Source organism: Macaca fascicularis, chromosome 7, assembly GCF_037993035.2.
Source record: "Macaca fascicularis isolate 582-1 chromosome 7, T2T-MFA8v1.1".
NCBI classification, from domain to species: Eukaryota; Metazoa; Chordata; class Mammalia; order Primates; family Cercopithecidae; genus Macaca; species Macaca fascicularis.
Genome location: NC_088381.1, coordinates 162,601,184 through 162,619,879, shown reverse-complemented (window position 1 = coordinate 162,619,879; position 18,696 = coordinate 162,601,184). Strand labels below are relative to the sequence as shown.

Here is an 18,696-nt window from a genome sequence, read left to right as displayed (position 1 = left end):
CTGGGTTGTTAAGGGATAGGTGATATCACAAGGGCAAAGCATCTGGCGTGGGCTGGTGCATGGTGGGAGCTCAATACTTTGGGGAATGGACAAGGCTTGGGGTCCTGACCTTGTTACCTCTAGTGGGCACTCATCTCTGATACAGTCCAGACTCTAGAATCAGAGGGTGGGGCACAGCCTCATGGAAGCATGCTTAGAACATGCAGGGTGGGGTGGGCAGGCACACAGAGAGTCAGACGTGGATGCAGCGAAGGACTCACTCACCCATTTATTCCGTTATTGAGTGTCTGATCCTCTTCATTTGACAGATGAGGAAACACATCGTGCTTGGTGAAGGTAGGCAGGGAACTTACCTGGCTACTGGGTAGCCGGTGCCTGAGATGCCGCTGAATGAAGCTTCTGCTCCTGTCATCTCTCTTCCACAGCACAGAGTACAGGACTGAGTATAGGGCTCTGGGCCACAGTCTCCCCACCAAATTCTGGCTGCACCACTTAGGAGATATGTGACTGGGTAAGCCACCTAACCACTTCAAGCCTTGCCTTTCCCATCTGTGAAATGGGGATAACAGTGGTGCCTTTCTTCATAGGAGTCTTATGAGGGGTAAATGCGACCATCCAGGTGAAGGGCCTGGAGCATGGTAAGCAATCAATGTCACCGTTCCCAGAGCTGCCTCTATAAAGACAGTTATAACCAGTGTTTGCAAAATGCTTTATTGTTAATGCCAACATAAAATTCAAAAAGTTAGTCATTGGCACCTGCAATTGATACTCTACTATTCGCAACAGGCTTCCCTTCTTCCACTCCCAGCCAGGCCCATAAGATTATAACTATATCCACAAGACGATATAATCAATCATTAAATGGGCCATTTCCACCTTGATATCCAGATGTTTTTCTTAAAGGATGAATGGTACTTGAGTGTATTGAAATCAACCATGATTGACAGGGCACACCCCAGCCTTTCTATATGATTTCAGGAGTTCTTGGATCACAGCAAGAATCTGATCCTTGTATACAGAAGGAAACTGAGGTCCAGAGAGGGGAAGTGTTGCCCCAATGTCACACAGCAGGTTGGGACCAAAACAGTAGCCCCATTTCAGACTCCCATTCCAACATTTTTCCCATGCAGGATGAACTGACAGTTGTTGTTGCTGATAGGTGGGGGACCAGCCTTGGACCTGTGCTTCCTGGTGGCCCTCATCCACTGGAACAACCCTCCTACTGAGCTTTGTGGCACTGAGCTGGGCATCAAGGGCCTGGACTCTGGACCTCTCTTTGCCACTAACAGGCTGGTGAACTTGAGCAAGTCATCCAGCCTCTCTGGATCTCAGTGCTAATCTTCATTGATGAAGAGTGAGGGCGAGATTGAATGTTCTCCAAATTTCCCCAAGGCACCTGTGTCTTGCAGTTGTGTGGGTGGAAGCAATCATCAAAGAGTAATATTATTTGTAATGCCTCATTAATCAACTAAACCTGTGTAAATCACTAGCTACCAGCATACAGATGGGCCATAGCATAGCCACCTTCATCTCCCACCCTGAGGCGTGTAGATTTAAGAAGCCCCACCTCAGGGGCGGTTCACTTTGCCAAGGAAGAGGATGTCATTATCCACAATGAACATCAGAAAAGGCCTGTTGAACACTATCTTCTGAGAGCTCAGGCGGGCCGACCTGAACGTGAAGATTGTCCCCGTGGCTGCCGCTGCTCTGGTTCCCGACTCATCCACCTCCACCACAGCTTTGTGCACCATCTGCAGGGGAGACACCAGGCATCACCAGGCCACCAGGGGTGGGTGAAGCCATCATGTCAAATGGCAAAGCTTCTGCCTATGGGCATCACCCTCTAAGTATCTGTTCAACTGAGCCATGGAGCAGGTAGGAAATGGAACAATGGAGCAGCTACTCTGCCCCAGGCACTGTGCTGGGAGGTGATGTCTCATGTGTCTGTCATTGAATTCTCATGACATCTTGGAGCAAGGTGTAATTCTTCAATTTTATAGAAGAGAGAAAGGAGGCTCAGAGAGTCAGGTATTTTTGGAGATCACACAGCTAGTAAGTGCCTTCTTAGTTTTGATTGTTTAAAACAGGACTCCTTAACTCAAGGAACAGTGGTGGATATGGCTTCCCATTACATGAAGGATAAGACATAAAGTGAAACTTTTGCTTCGTGGGGGAAAAGAGAGGGAGAGGGAGAGAAGAGAAGAGAAGAGAATAGAATAGAATAGAATAGAATAGAATAGAATAGAATAGAGGAGTGGAGTGCAGTGGAGTGCAGTGGAGTGCAAGGAGAGTGGAATAGAATAGTAGAGAGTGAAGTGGAGTGGACTGGAATGGAATGGAAGAGAATAGAGTAGAATGGAATGGAATAGAATGGAATGGAATGGAATGGAATAGAATAGAATAGAATAGAATAGAATAGAATAGAATAGAATAGAGTGGAGTGGAGTGGAGTAGAGGAGTGGAGTGGAGGAGTGGAATGGAGTGGAGTGGAAGAGTGGAGTGGAAGAGTGCAGGAGTGGAGGAGTGGAGTGAAGTGGAATAGAATAGAATAGAATGGAGTAGAGTGGAATGGAATGGGATGGAAGGCAATGGAGTGGAGTAGAGTGGAATGGAATAGAGTGAACTGGAGTGGAGTGGAGTGGAGGAGAGGAGTGGAAGAGTGGAGTGGAGGAATGGAGTGGAGGAATGGAGGAGTGGAGTGGAGTGCAATGGAATAGAATAGAATGGAGTAGGGTGGAGTGTAGTGTAATGGAGTAGAATAGAATGGAGCAGAGTGGAATGGAATGGGATGGAATGGAATGGAGTGGAGTGGAGTGAAATGGAATAGAGTGAACTGGAGTGGAATGGAGTGGAGTGGAGGAGTGGAGTGGAATGGAATGGAATAGAGTGAACTGGAGTGTAGTGGAGGAGTGGAGTGGAAGAGTGGAGTGTAGTGGAATGGAATAGAATAGAATGGAGCAGAGTGGAATGGAATGGGATGGAATGGAATGGAGTAGAGTGGAGTGGAATAGAAGAGAGTGAACTAGAGTGGAGTGGTGGAGTGGAGTGGAGTGGATTGGAGGAGTGGAGTGGAGGAGTGGAGTGGAGTGGAAGAGTGGAGTGGAGTGGATTGGAGGAGTGGAGTGGAGGAGTGGAGTGGAGTGGAAGAGGGGAGTGGAGGACTGGAGTGGTGTGGAGGAGTGGAATGGAGGAGTGGAGTGGAGTGGAGGAGTGGAGTGGAGTGGAGGAGTGGAGTGGAGTAGTAGAGTGGAGGACTGGAGTGGAGTGGAGGAGTGGAATGGAGGAGTGGAGGAGAGGAGTGGAGTGGAGGAGAGGAGTGGAGTGGAGTGGAATGGAGGAGTGGAGTAGAGTGGAGGAGTGGAGTGGAAGAGTGGAGTGGAGGACTGGAGTGGAGGAGTGGAATGAAGGAGTGGAGGAGTGGAGTGGAGTGGAGGAGTAGAGTGGAGGAGAGGAGTGGAGTGGAGAAGTGGAGTGGAGTGGAGGAGTGGAGTGGAGTGGAGGAGTGGAGTGGAGGAGTGGAGTGGAGTGGAGTGGAGGTGTGGAGTGGAGGAGTAGAGTGGAGTGGAGGAGCGGAGTAGAATGGAATAGAGTCAACTGGAGTGGAGTGGAGTGGAATGGAATGGAATGGAATGGAATAAAATGGGGTAGAGTGGAATAGAATAGAATAGAATAGAATAGAATAGAATAGAATAGAATAGAATAGAATAGAATAGAATAGAATATCTTGGAAAGCGGATGATAGGAGCTTCTGAACCCACCTCAGACACCTGGATATTAGTGTGGTTACTGATGCCGGACAGGTCAGCGTGGGAGGTGAAGACATTACTGATCCCCAGCTTGGGAAGGACTTTATCCAGCTGATAGGAGCCCTCAATGGAGAATTTGGGAAGGTAAAGCTCGAGCTGCCTAGAAAAGGAAAAAGAGTTTTCTTAGACTGCTCTAGGGCACTGGCACACTGAGCTTCACCCCTTGGCTTCATAATGCACTGGATTCTTAGTTTTGATGCTTTATAAAAAGGACTCCTTAACCCAAGGAACAATGGTGGTTATGGATCCTCTGGCCTCTTGTCTAGGATGAGCCTCCCCTTGCTCTGGACTTGGACATGGGCTGCCCCAGAGGTCTCTGCCCACTCTGGCACCACCCTAAGGAACCCAGCTTCCAGCCCTTGTCCCTCCAACTGGGCTAGGACCCCAGGACCTGGATGTCACAGGATGCCTCTGGGCTTGAAGGCAGCTCCTTGGCTGGGTGAGTCCTTCCCACCAGTGCTGTGTGGCCCTGGTAGGGCGTGTGTGTCTCCCTGGGGCTGTATGGAGTTAGGCTGGCCCTGGGGTAGTCTGAAAGTACCTCTTTTTGAACATCTTAAGCCACTTCCTCAGTGTTTTCTCGCTCAGTCCATTCTCCACCTGCTGCATCTTTCCCTCACTGGGGAGAATGAACAAAGCCGTGGCATTGCCTTGGTAGGGGACCCCCACCACCCTGCAGGAGAGGTTCCGGTCCAGGAGGTAGTGATACTGGTCCTCGCGGCTCATCATGGGTACCCGCACCACAGTCTCCGGGGTCACGTAGAAGTCTTGCTCTTGGGTGCCTTTGTGGTTGAAGCTTGTCTCCCACTTAGCTAAAGATGAAAAGAAAGAAAAATGAAAAAGAATTTTGTGGAAGAATTAGAAATTCTCAGCTGCAAATAAAAGGAGTGAAGACAGTAAAGATAGCCAGCAGAGACCATCTTTATGGCAGCCTCAGAGCAGTGACTGTTGAACCTCTTGAATGTCAAGGCAAGTCCTTTTATAACACTGGGCCCATTCTCGGACTTTTCATAGGGCTTTTCCTTCCACATCTGCAAAACAAGGAGGTTGGTTTTCACATCTTCAGAGGCCCTGGACCCCTAATGTTCTTTGATTCTCTAACGTTTTACTCAAGGCCAAATCTCCAAGTGAAGAGGGTAAAAAATGTGGCTGGCCATGAATGCTACCTGATATCTGGGTGAGCTTCTCTGTTTGCACTTTCTTCCCAATATTTTAATTTAAGTTTTAGAGAGAAGTTCGTATGGATCCTGGAAACGAATGCTTTTTCCCATTGGGAAGTCTTCAATGACCCTTCTCTTACCTTCCTATGGAAACTTCTGAACAAAATGCTACAAGTGATTGCTTCCAACTTCTTTTTATTATATTTTATTTTATTTTATTTATTTATTTGAGATGGAGTCTCGTTCTGTAACCTAGGCTGGAATTCAGTGGCACAATTTTGGCTCTCTACAGCCCCCACCTCCCAGGTTCAAGCGATTCTCCTGCCTCAGCCTCCCAAGTAGCTGGAATTACAGGCGCCCATCACCACGCCTGGCTAATTTCTGTAATTTTTAAGTAGAGACGGGGTTTCACTATGTTGGCCAGGCTGGTCTTGAACTCCTGACTTCAGGTGAGCTGCCCATCTCGGCCTCCTAAAGTGTTGGGATTACAGGCATGAGCCACCACGCCTGGCCTGTTTCCAACTTCTTCATTGCTATCAAAGGAAGACCCCATCCAATACCGTCCTTAGCTTATTTCCCAGTTGTCCTCAGCAATCTGGTGTAATGGGGACCGCCCTGCACCAGGGGATAGGAAATCTCAGAGTCCAAGTTCGACACTCACTGCTGCGGTCTCAATGTGTGTGTCCCCACATTGTTCATATGTTGAAACCTAACCCTGAGGTGGTGGTATTAGGACGGGGGGCCTTTGGGAGTTGATTAGTTCGTAGGGGTAGAGCTGTCATGAACAGGATCGGTGTCCTTACAAAAGAGACCACAGAGAGCTGCCTTGCTCCTTCGAGCAAGGACATACTGAGAAGACACCGTCATGAACCAAGGAACGGGCACTGCATCTGCCAGTGCCTTGATCCTGGACTTCTCAGCCTCCAGAACTATGAGAAATAAATGTTTGTTGTTGCTAAGCCACCCAGTTTACGGTATTTTGTTATAGCCACCCAAATGGCCAAAGATACGATCTGTGACCACAGGAAGGGGAGGTGTTAACAATTTGCCTTCCTTCCCAACCCTTCCCACTCTCTCCTCTCCTCTCTTCTCCTCTCTATCCACTCTTGCTTTCCTCAGGGTCAGCACCTGGCAGGAGCTGCAGACGCGAACAGAAATGCTTACAAGGAGTGTCGGGGAGATAAGCAGAGGTCAGCTCTTACTGAGGAGTCCAGGGGAGGCATTTCAGAGGAAGAAGCATTTGTCTGAGGGAGTCTTGGCCTCTATGAGGGCAGAGGGGCCAGGATCTGGGGCATATGGGGGACTGGGAAATGCCCTCTAAGCCCTTCTGGGGTCCGTGTCCTGCCCTGAGTGGCTGAGATGTTGGTGTCTTTGTTATGGTGGCCACAATGGGTTCATGCTTCAGAGCCTGTATGAAAACTGGGGCTTCAGATGATCCCAGGGGTCCAAAGACAGCAGTCAGTTCTTCCTCCATGGAGGAAACAGCATCTTAGGCTCACTAACCCCATCCACAGAGAGAAGGCACTCATCTTGCCTTCTCTGGCTACTTGTTTACTTAATTTTTCTCAGCAGGCACCCAAAATAACTTAATCTACTCCCCGTCCTTTATGTATGTGAGGGAATTGGGAATTCTTTAGAAAAAAGCAGCAGAAAAGCCAGAGAAAGCACAGGTTTGGGCCCAAGGTCCTTACCTTTAAAGAAGATGTAATTCACCATGACCATGACTGCGTTGCTGTCGAGGTTCTTAAGCAAGTCCACAATCTTGCCCTTCGTTTGCTTTGCCACATAATCATTGATCTGCTTCAGGGCTCCCGCAGAGTCCCCAAAGTTGGTGGGGAAAGAGTCTGCCAGGTACAGCGTCTTCATGGCACTCATGAAGGTGTCCTGCACGTCCACCACCAGGTCGGTGAAAAGGGCATTGCCGAGGCTCAGCTGGAAGCCATCTCGGGGCTGGTTGAGCTCCTGCAGGAGCTGCTGAAAGCCTCTGTGCAGCTGCTCCTCTGAGCTTTTCTGGAGGTCGAGGCCCAGGCCCTCCAGGATCTGCCTCTTTGTGCTGGACCCAGCCCCCAGGGAGAGCATGGCCAGGCTCACGGAGATGCTCACAGGGGAGAAGAAGACGTTCTGGCTGGGGGCAGCAGAAGCCAAGGCCCTGTAGAGGTCGAACGTAAAGTCCCTTCTGCTGCTGGGGGCCACCGTGGCACCTACATGGAGGTCCTTGACTCTCTTCTTCGTCTCCCGGGGGTGGTGGCGGTGAAGGGAGGCCTCCTGAGGGCTGAGAAGCACCAGGCACAAGAGGAGGAAGAGCTGCATGGCGGCTGTTCTTTGTTCTGAAAGGGAAAGAAGGTGTCCTCAGAGAGGGGTGGGGCTGGTCCAGGCACTGACTTTCCAGAGATGTCCCCACCCAACACTCAATGGGTGGGTTTGGTCCATTCAGCTTCAAAGAGAAGGGATGGCACCCCCGAGACTGAGGATGAGGGTTTACACAGGGCGGCAGTGGCTCGAGGACAAAGATTTAGGGACAATGGGGAGAGGAAGGAGGAAGAGGAGGTGCAGACCGAAGGCAGAGGCCCGGCTGCCAAGGCAGGAACCCTCCCCGCCCGTCCACATCAAGGGACACATTTTGGAGGATGGGACATGGAGGGAGAGGATTCCCCCTGCTCTGCTTTGTCTCATCAGCATCTCGAGGTTACCAGGGAACTAAGCTGCTTCCATGTGAGCTTCTGGCCTTCACTCTGGTGTCCTGGTTTGGCACATGGCAGGGCCCTGTGGTCCTTCTATGAACTCAGACCAGTTACGCGCCTGGGGCCATCAGCACTGCTGGCCTTGCCCTGTTCATTCAGCACACATGGAGTGAGCATCCTCCCCGGGGTAGGCAGGATACCAGGATGCCAACTGTCCCTTTCTCCTTCCCCCAGGGGCTGCTCCATGCCACCCTTGTCTCACAGAGGGACACCTTCTCCTCCTAAGGGAATTCTGCCTGCCCTCTTCATGTGAGCATCTCCACCGTCCTCCTGTTCTGGGCTGAATTGTGCCCCCCAAAACGCATATGCTGAAGTCCTAACCTTCAATACCCCAGAATGTGACTATATTTAGAGATAGGGCTTTTAAAGAGGGGACTGAGTTAGGATGAGGTCACTAGAGTGGGCCCTAACCCAGTATGACTATGTCCTTACACAAAAATTAAAAAGAGATCAGGAGAGAGACACGCACAGAGGGAAGACCAGGTGAAGACAGTGAGAAGGCAGCCACCTGTGAGCCAAGAAGAAGGGCCATGGGAGGAACAAATCCTGCCGGTGCCTAAGCCTCAGACTTCCAGCTTCCGGAGTTGTAAAGAAAGAAATTTCTGTTGTTGAAGCCCCCTAGCCTGTGAGACTTTGTGACGGCAGCCCATGCAGGCAAAGACATCTCTTCATCTTCTAGACGAGGAGGCATTCATCTCTGACTCGAGAGCTTCTCAGGGGGACCTTTGTGGGGTCTCCCATCACTCCTGACGTGGCCTTTGCCTTCAGTCTCCTCTTCCTCCCTCCACTTCACCCAGGAGCTGTTTCTGTGTCCATGCTTCCCCATCTGGCTACGGGTAGAAGTCTTGCCTCCTCCCTCCGCAGTAGGAAACAGCCCAGGCTCTGAAGCCGCTGCCAGGGTTCAGATCTCAGCCCTGCTGTCTCCTTGCAGTGAGATTTTGGGCAAGTCAGTTACACACTGAGCCACTCTCCATAACTGTAAGACAGTGATGATAGCAGCACCTACACCACGGGGTGCTTGGGGGCACGTGCTGTGGAAGGATGAGCAGTAGGCATGGCAGTTTCTGGCAAAAGCCCCATCTGAGGCCCCCATATTCTCAACTGTATCATAGGGTACATGCTTCACACACACCCACACACAAACACAAACACACACACTTGTGAGCCTGGCAGCACCCGGGGCAGCTAATTATCAGGTGCAGAGGGCCTGCCTGGCTTGTGATGTGAGCTTTGCCCTGTGTGTCACCTTGGAGGGAATCCCTTTCTGCTGGGCTCTGTCTATGGGCACAATGTCATCGGGGCTCCCAGATCCCCACCAGGCAGGGGCAGCCTGTCACAGCATCCCAAATAAAACCAAACTCCAAAGGGCCCCAAACAGCTGCGTGGGAAATCGCTTGCAGAGTGGCCGTGGGGCTCAGCAGTGGAGAGAGAATGGTCTCAGGAATTGGGCAGGCTTGGACTGCAGGCCTGTCTTTAAGTGAAGCTGAATAACTCCAGCAGGGCACCCTTGCCAGTCCAGCCTCCAAATTGCGCCTTGAGCTCCCTCTGAGAAGGAGGCTCATGTAGAAGCTTCTGCCTGCAGAACCGAACCTGGCACCGAACCCAGCAGCCGTAGCAGTTGGGCGCATTGTCCTCACCCTTTTTCAGGCACTGTGCCAACCCCTTCAGCCCCGCACCACCCAGAAAGGTACGTCTTGCTGCTAGCTCTATTTTACAGATGGGTAATCCGAGGTTAGAGAGATGGAGTCTCCTGCTAACATTAGCAAAGCTTGGACTCAGGCCCGGTTACCACTCTGCCTCTACAGAGTCCTGCCTCCTCCGTTCCTGTGCTGCATCTTCCTGATTTTGAAATCCCTGACTTAGTAGCCACCAACAATAGCCCTAATCTGCAGATAATGAGTGAGCAGAGTCTGGGCTTCCCCCCGCTGACACTCCCTACCTGTTCCCACCATGGCACTTGCCTGGAGAGCTCTGAAGGACATGGGTGGGTGGTTTAATCTCTGGCTCCTCTAAATGAGTCTATTTGGCAGCACAATATGGTCCCTCCTGCCAAGTGTTGGAACCAGCCATGTATGGAGATGCTCCTAAAGAAACAATGTGGCTCAACCCCCCACAGAGTCACACTGAGCTGATAATTTCGAGAACAGTTTCAGAAGCAGGGGAGTTTCCTTCTTGGATAGAGCCCAGAGGCAGCTGACCACAGAGTCCCAGTGAGGCCCTGGCCTCCATTCTCTCATCTATGCAACTGCTAGGTCACCCTGGGCAAGGCTCACCCTTTCTGGGCCTCAGTTTCTTCATCTGCAGTCTGCGTGTGCTGTGGACATCCCTTCAGGACCCCCGCCCCCTGCCAAGCACTAGAGATCCGATGGGGAGGAGCTGCTTCTCCGGGTGCCTTTATATATGCACTGAGTCTCCCCCAGGGTCTGTTTGGAGAGGGCCCCAGGTTCACTTAGGCTCTCCTGGGCTATACGTTTGAGACCCAGAAATCTTGCTGCCTCTGGGCCCACTGTCTCTATCTTTTAGTAAACCCACTAATTATTAAAGACCTACTAAACACTCCATAAATATTACTATGTTTAGCCTTCACCAAAAGTAAGCTCTCTATTTTACAGAGTTTTCCAAAAGTAAACTCACTTTATTTTACAGATTGAATAGACTGAGGCTAAGTGAAATGGAAAAGCTTGTTCCAGTTACTGAGTGATGGAACTAGAATTAAAATCCAGGTTCCTCTGACTCGTGCACAGTCTATCTCTGAGTGGCTCTGAGGAGTGATACCTCGTTCCTCCTCGACCTCACCTCCTGGTATCCTCAGGCGGTTCACCCGTATTAGCCCATTTATACTTCTCCACAGTAACATGGAGGTGGTATCATTATCCTAACAGTGCAAAAGAAGAAACAGAGGATCAGAGAGGTGGCTCCAAGAGGCAGTAGAGTCCTCAGCGCTTGTTTTACGTTTCTTAGTTTCAAAGCCCCGGGTTTGCCATCACACTCTTGGGCCTCTGGTGGAAATATATGGCTTTGACAGAGACAGGTGAAGCCCTGGTAGCCTCCCATCCCCCAGACCAGCCTCCACCGAGTGCCTTGAGAGCCTGGTCGGGCTGCCCCTCTCCTGGTCCCTGGCTTTAGTGTTTCTGCAGAGGGAAGAGAGGGGATCAGTCAAGTTCATCTGTCATCTCAGGCCAAGGTGAATTGAGGTGGCAGGTGCTGGGGATGTGATGGGTGGGCCTTGGTCAGCCCTCCCGCTGGCCCCCACCATCCATGAAGCCCAAATCTGCTGACTGATATTTCCCGTGTTGGGCAATGAAGTCATGCCCAGTTCTGCCCTGGACTAAGCTGTGGGAACTGTGTTAGTGAGGAGGGTCTGTCCAATATCTTCTAATTACAAAGAGGGATGTGAGGCTTGGAGCCCAGGCAGAGATGAGAGACAAAGTCACAGCTTCCTCTACATCCTAAAGACCCAGGAACAGAACTTCCCAGAAGAAGTAATCTTGACTTCCTGTTACTCCAGCCCACCCGCAAGGCTTGTCAGTTCTAGCTCCAAAACAGGTCTTAAAACTGCTGCGCCTCCCTGGCTTTCTCACTGCCCCCAATGGAATCTCCCACCATCTTCCCCCGGGCTACCCCAGTAGCTTCCTTTCTTTGCCCTGCAAGCCTTTCTATATACAGCATATAAAAGAATCTCCTTCAATCATAAATATGGTCACAGCACTTCCTCGCCTAAGAAACTCATGGCCAACTCCTGTGTTTCGGATAAATGCTAACTTTGATCTGTGCTCTAACCCACGAGGGCTTCTGTGATCTGACTCTACCTGGCCTGGACCTGCTCTGCCCTGGATCACAAGATACCCCCAGGCTCACTTTTCCCAGTTTCTCAAATGCAGCAAGTTCTGTCCTAACCCTGGGCCTTTGCACACCTTCCCTCTCTACTGGAACCCTCCCCTGACCTTTCTCACCAAGGCCAACTTCTGCACAGGCTGCAGGCCTTTGCTTAAATGTCACTTCTTTGCAATACCTTATCACACTGGACCTTTTCCCCTTCCACAGCTATTCTCTGGAACGGTGCCTTGACTGTTTCTCTCAAAGCTCCTTCAATTACACATATGCCTTTATATATGCATTTGTCATTGACATTTTTCATCCCAGCCTCTCTCTGCATGGGACCCTCATCTGTGCTGCTCTCACCTTCAGGAACTTGCAGTCATGAGAGATGCTCCATACACCTTTGTAGAACGAATGAATGAATGAATGAACTGACCCCTGTCTCCTTTTCTGTAATTCAGAGACATCAGACTGCAAGTTGGACACTGAGCAGTGGAAAAAGCCAGGCTAGCCACCCAGAGCTGAGCTCTTTCCGCTCCGGGGCTCACTTGCCAGGTGACCTTGAACAACTCCCTCCCTGTCTTTCGGCTCTGGCTTCTTTTTATTTCTGTATTAAAACCGCTTGATTGAGACATGACTGCTATTCACAAAGTTGCACATTTTTAATGTCTACAACCTGACAAGTTTGGAGATGAGTCTACATCTGTCACTTATCATCACCGTCAACACCATGAACACGTCCGTCACCACTAGGCATCTGCCGCCTGTATTCTTCATGCTTCGGTTTCCTGATCTACGAGCAAGGACACTGGCCCAAGGAAGTGGTTTCCCCTTTTATTGCTGCGTATCTGGCCAAAAGCCCTACCCTCAGAAAAACAAAAAATTCTGCTTACTTTATTTTTACATTTTGTTCATTTAACAAACTGCCAAATGGTTACTGTCTCTCATGAGCAGCTGCCACGATCGGCCTGGGTGGCAGCCTCCAGGCAAGATGCCCTTATCTCAGGGAAGCAGATAATATTAGATCATTGTTCCTCATTTCCAAAGGCCCAAGACTCCAGGCACAGAAAACAACAGAAGCTGCCATTTACTGAGCACTTCCTATCCAGCTGACATTTTGTCCCCACAGCCTTATTTCAGGGTCTCTCAACCTTGATCCTGTTGACCTTTTCAACAGGATGATGCTTTGTGATCTTGTCCTGGGCATTGTGGGATCATCAGCAGCATCGCTGGCCTCTAGATGCCACTAACCCCCATCCCCCTTCCAGTTGTGGCAACCAAATGTGTCTGCAGACACGGCCAGATGTGCTGAGTGAGAGCACCCGCTGTATTTAATCTTCAGTCACACCATCCAAAGGGTATAATTATTTCCATCTTACCTATGAGGAAACAGAGGCTCTGCCAGAGTTAGTGTGGAGCATAAGGTCACGGAGCTCAGGGGACCCACTCACCTCTGCTGCCTTGGATACCTGAAACTGCAGAGGTGAGACTCCTTCAGAGCTTTGCAGCCCCCAAACCCCGAAACTCTAGAGTCCATCCTTTCCTCGCCTCACATGCCCTCAACCCCCGGGACCTCCCGTTGAGGCATCTGTACTTACCGTGTCCTGTAGCCAAGCGTGCACACAGTGGAGGTGGCAGTCCCTCGGGCTCAGGAAAGGGCAGAGGGCTGGCTGGATTGCAGCCAGCATTTGTCACTGACCACAGCCGGCCCTGTCTCCACCCCTCCCTAGCCCCGCCCCAGGCCAGCCCTTTCCTTTCCTGGCAGGTTTCCAGCCAGCAGGCCTGCCTGCAGACGCAGCTGCCTGCTCCAGAGGCTTTGACCACGATGCACACTCGCTGTCCCCCAAGACTTACGCCACCAACCAGGCCACCATTTGCCTGGAATGGCATGGGCACTCCTGAGAGACAAGACCAAAGAGCCTGTCCGTTGTTGGTATTCCAGAGACAGGGAAAGGGACAGCTCCAGCAAACCCTCTCTTTTTCCAGGCACTGTTTCTTGGTTTTCTACAGCGAATTTCTTGTGGATTAGTGGGGGCGTAGGCTTGAGCCTGAGAGCTCCCCACAGGCCTGCGATGCTGACTGGGTCATAGATCCCAACAGCTGGATTCTAGTGGGAATGGGAGGGATTGAGAGTCCTACCATGCCTGCAATGAATGGGTCGCTGTAGCCAAGCCTGTGATTGCACCAATCACTGAATTGGGGCTCTGAAGAATGAAGGGAATTCTCAAAGTCACGCACTTAATTAGGGGCAGAGCGGGGCTGGTGCCCAGGTGGCTGACTCTCAAGCCAGTGCTTGTTGCTGAGAAAGGAGCTGCATTCAGGATTTCTATGGGCTTGGGTGGATTCTCCCTTTCTACTTTGAAATCCGGGTTCCCCAACTCAGCCACACACTCTTAAGAGTATTTCCAAGACAGCGGTGCAGGGTGCTGTCTCAAACCTGGTTATGTTTCAAGGTCCCCATGCCTGGGGGACACGGTGTGTTCTGTATGGCCGTGATCATGGAAGGTTGTGTGGCTGCAGGTGGGGTGTGGAGCTGGTAGAGCAAATCGGAGGTAATACCTGGAAAGTGATCTTGATGTTCAGCAAACACTGCCCATCAACCTTTAAGACATTTCCTCTTCCTTCTTCATGGTTTTGGGACCCAATTATGGGGCTGCTGGATATCCACAGAAATAATAAGAACTAGTATTTATCCACACTTTTAAAAAGACCACGTATTACACCAAGTGCTTTACACACATTATGTCTTTTCATCCTTACAACAATCCTTCAAGGGAGACACTGATCTCAGCCCAGTCTAGAGATGAGCACTGGGTATCTAGAGCCAAGTCCAACTATGACTACCTCTCTAGAAGCATGCACAGTACTACTGGGTATCTAGAGGAAACACAATCACTACCGGGTATCTAAAGCCAGGTATGATCACTGCCACGTATCCAGAAGCAGGTGGGATTGCTACTGTAGGATATCCAGAAGCAGGCAGGATCGCTACTGGGTATCCAGAGGCAAGTCCTGCTACTACTAGGTATCTAGTCCTTAGTTTTTGCTCAGTGCCCTCACAGTTCATTCCTGTTGAATTGGAGAGAATACAGAACCGAGCAGGTCAGGGAATCAGCCCCAAATCCCACAGTTAAAAACAGGAGGCTCTAAGAAGGGAAGCTGAGTCCCCTCTTTTTAGGGTTGGCTTTCTTCCCATTACGCCATGTAACATGAGCAAGAGTCCATTATCTCATTGACCTAGAGATCCCTAAACCATACCTATAGGATGGAAATCAGCACCGCATACCAGTTATAGGTAGGTAATGGAACCCCAAAGATATCTGTGTCCTAATACCTAGGACCTGTGAATGTTATCTTCTATGACAAAAGGGACTTTGCAGATGTCATTAAGTTAAGGATCTTGAAGAGATTGTCGTGGATTATCCAGCTGGGTCCTAATTACAATCGTTAGGATCCTTGCAAGAAAGAGGCAGGAGATTGGAGTCAGAAGAAGGTGATGTGATGGTGGAAGCAGGAGAGGAAAAGTCAACGTGATGTCGGAGCCAGGTGCTGAGGAGTGAGGAAGCTTCTAGAAGCTGGAGAAGGCGAGGAATGGATCCTCCCCTAGAGTCTCCCAGAAAGAGTGGAGCCCTGCCAATATCTTCATTCTAGCCCAGTGAATTTTGTGTTATCTGAGCCACTGTTTGTGATAACTTCTTAGAGCAGCCATCAGAAACTAGGGCAACACCCCCCAAATGGGTTCCAGATGAAACTACTTTGGGAAAGGTGGGCTAACCAAGGTCCTGTGGGCCGTCTCCAGCCTGTGTGTGCTGTCTGTGCTCTGACCACCCAGGAGGGAAAGACATCACGTGCCGTTTCCCAAGCTTACACCGGAAGGAATGTCTTGAGAATTTGGGGGAAAGTCTGAGGTAACTCATGACTCCCACTGCCACATGGAAAGGACTCTGAAGGAATCAGGACTGAGAGGGGTGAGTTTTGACAGGAGAGATTTGGAAGGGGTCTCAGGGGCATGGCATCCCAGTCTATCAGTCTTCTCTGGCTGCTGTAACAAAATACCTCACGCTGGCCTGGGTTAAACACACACTGGCTTAAACAATAGAAATGTATTTTCTTACAGTTCTGGAGGCTGGAAATTAAAGCTCAAGGTGCTGTCAGGGTTGGTCTCCGGTGAAGGCTCTCTGCCTGTCTTGTAGATGGTTGCCTTCACTGTCCTCCCAGGGCCTCTTCCCGGTGAGCCCACACTGGACACACACATACATGCACACACACACACACACACACCAAGAGAGGGAGTGGACAGAGGGAGAGAGTGAGCTCTCTGGTTTCTCTTCCTCTTCTTAAAAGGACACCAGTCTTACCAGATTAGAGTGCCACCTTATAACCTTGTTTAACTTTAATTACTCCCTAAATGTTCAATCTCTACAAACAGTCATAACAAGTCCTATAAGCTAGGACTTCAACATAAGAAATTGCGGGAGATGCAATTCAGTCCATAACACCCAGGGTGCTTGCATAGGGGGAGCCAGTGGCCAGAATATGAGACTTTGGTGTCCTAGAGCCTAGCAGGGCATGGGAAGGGATCAAAGTGGGGAGGTGATTTCTGGGAGAAGGGCTGAGAAACCAATGCTGGCCCCTGTGATGCCTTGCCCTGCTGAGCACAGGTGGTCCTCTGCTTGGCCCTCAGCCTCCTTGCCCTCTGTTCCATGGTACTGGGCCTCATGGGGATTGAGTGAGACCAGTTCAAGGGCCTACAAGATGTCACTCAGGGCCTGGCTGATGCTTCTGCTCTGAAGTGGGGCACTGGTCTTAATCACTAGTAGGGTGACCAACCATTCCAATTTGCCTGGGACTGAGGAATTTCTGATGGTGTGGGATATTCAGTGCTAAAACTGGCAAAGACCTTGGCAAACTGGGATGGTTTGGCTACCTGAGTTATTAGGCTCTTCCCTTGTTCTGGGATCCAGCCTCTAGCTCCTGATCTAGGCCTTGTGTCTTAATAACTTTCCCATTTTTCTAGTCTTCTCAGTCTTTGTGGGGCTGTCAATCTTGCCTTAAACATCTGCTATGATCCTTCTATAATCAACCACCATGCTTCCCTCTGCCCATCATCTGCCTGCCTGCATGAGCTAAAACATACTGGTACTACCTTTCCCCTTCCTTCCTTCCTTCCTTCCTTCCTTCCTTCCTTCCATTCACCCATCCATCCACCCATTTATTCATACATTCTTCCATCCATCCATCCATCCATCCATTCATACATCTACCCACCCATCTATCCATTTTCCATCCATCCATCCATCCATCCATCCATCCATCCATCCATCTATCCATCCATCCATCCATCCATTTATCCTTATAGACTTCCATCCATCCTTCCTTCATTTCATCCCTCCAATATCAATGTTTATTGAGCTCTAACCATGTCCCAGAAAATACCCCTGGCCTCAAGAAAAGAGATCAATATCTCAATAGATGAACTAAAGACAGAGCGTCAATGCTCTGACACATGTCTCCACAGTAAAGACACACAGGGAGGCATAGTCCATTCTCCCGTGGTTGGAGAGAGGAATGGAATAGGAAAAACTTTGTGAAGTTGGTGACCTTGGATCTGGATTTTTGAACCTTGTCTAGGTTTTTATCAGCCCTGGCTGGGTGGAGAGAAGTGAACAGACAGAAGAGCTTACAGCACAGCAGCAGGAGGCTGCATTTTGGGCTGAGAGAACCACAGGAGTGATAGCAGTACAGCCTGAGGGTGTGGTGGGGCACCGGGAGCCTGTCAGAGAGGAGGAGGGGAGGACAGAGAGAAGCCAGATCAGGGCCAGATGAGGGGCTTGGAAGTCCTGCTGGGCTGGGAACCAGGGATGAACTTCATTCTGTAAGAGAAGGAAGGAGGAATTATCTTGGGCTGTCATGGGTATGGTTGCCTGGAGATCAAGACAGGACCAAGTGACACTGTTGTGGTAATCCAGGTGAGAGATGACGGTGGTGTGTGCCAAGGCACCAAGGGTGAGGCTGGAGAGGAGGGGACACATTAAGGAAGGAGAATGGACCTGGTGTCAGCTGAGGGGTAGGTTTTGGAAGCCTGTATGGAGGATGATGAGTTCAGTTTTGGACCTAGTGAGCCTGAAGGGCCTGTGGTGCCTACTGGCAGAGATGACACAGGTGAATGGGTCTAAAGAGAGATTTGGAGGCAAGAACAGAAACAGGAAATAAAGTGAAGGAAGCACCTGGGATCTGGGGGCCTCCTGGGGCAAGGAGAGGACAAGAAAAGAGGATGAAGCATAGAACTCTGAGACCCTCAGCATAAGCCTGAGCAGAGAGAGAGGGAGCTCACAAAGGTGGTGATGGCCGGGAAGGAGGAGGACCAGGGCAGATAACAAGGGAGGACAAGGGATGCCACTGTCAGTGTCAGATGCAGCAGAACATTCAAGTAGATAAGGATAGTCACTGGTCCACAGGAGCCACCAGGGTGATCTAGTTGGGGAGGTAGGAGCAGGATCCCAGGGCCAGCAGGCTGAGAAGTCAAGGGGATGGTCAAGGCAGATTGCTCCTTGATGAGAAGGCTGGGAAGGAGGTGGGGCAGAGGGAGCTGTGGCTTGGAGGGAGGGATTTCCCAGGTTTGGGGGAAGAACTGAAAGGGAGGTTAAAGGTGATTATTAATGGAAGGAGACTCCCCCAGGTAACAGGAGAACAAGAGAATACACAGCTGTGTGTCAAGAAGAGCAACACCTGTTCTTATGAAATTGGAAGAAAAGAGGAATGTTAGCTTGCTAGGGCTGCCATAATTAATCACCACAAACTGGGTGGCTTGAAACAATAGGAATTCACTCACAGTTCTGGAGGCCAGAAGTCTGAATCAAGGTGCTGGTGGAGCCGTGCTCCCATTGAAGTCAATCACCCCAGGAGAGCTAAACACTTGAGCAGGTGGCTCTGAGGATGTGCGAACTTGGCTGGCCCCATTTGGTCTGTTCTCCAGCCCTGTTCAGCATCTCAGCAGCCAGACAGCCAGTCAGGGCTGGTGAGGGCTGACCTCCACCGGCCTGGTGGGGTGGCCTCATTAACTCAGTCTTGATGGGCTTAGGCCTTGGCTTAAAGGAAATTGTGTCCTTTCTAGACCACATGGTTGGCTTCATGCCCAGTTCTTGTCAAATCAGCATTCTTCTTTCAGAATAG

General features: G+C 50.4%; 1 protein-coding gene across 6 annotated transcripts; it reads right to left on the bottom strand.

The window, feature by feature from the left end:
* Positions 1-695: 695 nt before the first annotated feature.
* On the bottom strand, positions 696-18,490 carry SERPINA5 (serpin family A member 5). 6 transcript variants are annotated; one of them, XM_065549316.2, is made up of 6 exons: positions 18,356-18,490; positions 14,083-14,179; positions 6,655-7,290; positions 4,345-4,615; positions 3,759-3,906; positions 696-1,751 (listed from the first exon to the last, which is right to left on the bottom strand). In XM_065549316.2, exons 3-6 carry the CDS (start codon positions 7,271-7,273, stop codon positions 1,569-1,571), a joined length of 1,221 nt encoding a protein of 406 aa, XP_065405388.1. In that variant the 5' UTR covers positions 7,274-7,290; positions 14,083-14,179; positions 18,356-18,490; the 3' UTR covers positions 696-1,568. The 6 variants fall into 6 exon arrangements, with proteins under 6 accessions (XP_065405388.1, XP_065405387.1, XP_005562175.3 ...); XM_065549315.2 differs by lacking the exons at positions 14,083-14,179; positions 18,356-18,490 and adding exons at positions 12,903-12,998; positions 13,122-13,183; XM_005562118.5 differs by lacking the exons at positions 14,083-14,179; positions 18,356-18,490 and adding exons at positions 12,975-12,998; positions 13,122-13,183.
* Positions 18,491-18,696: the final 206 nt, after the last annotated feature.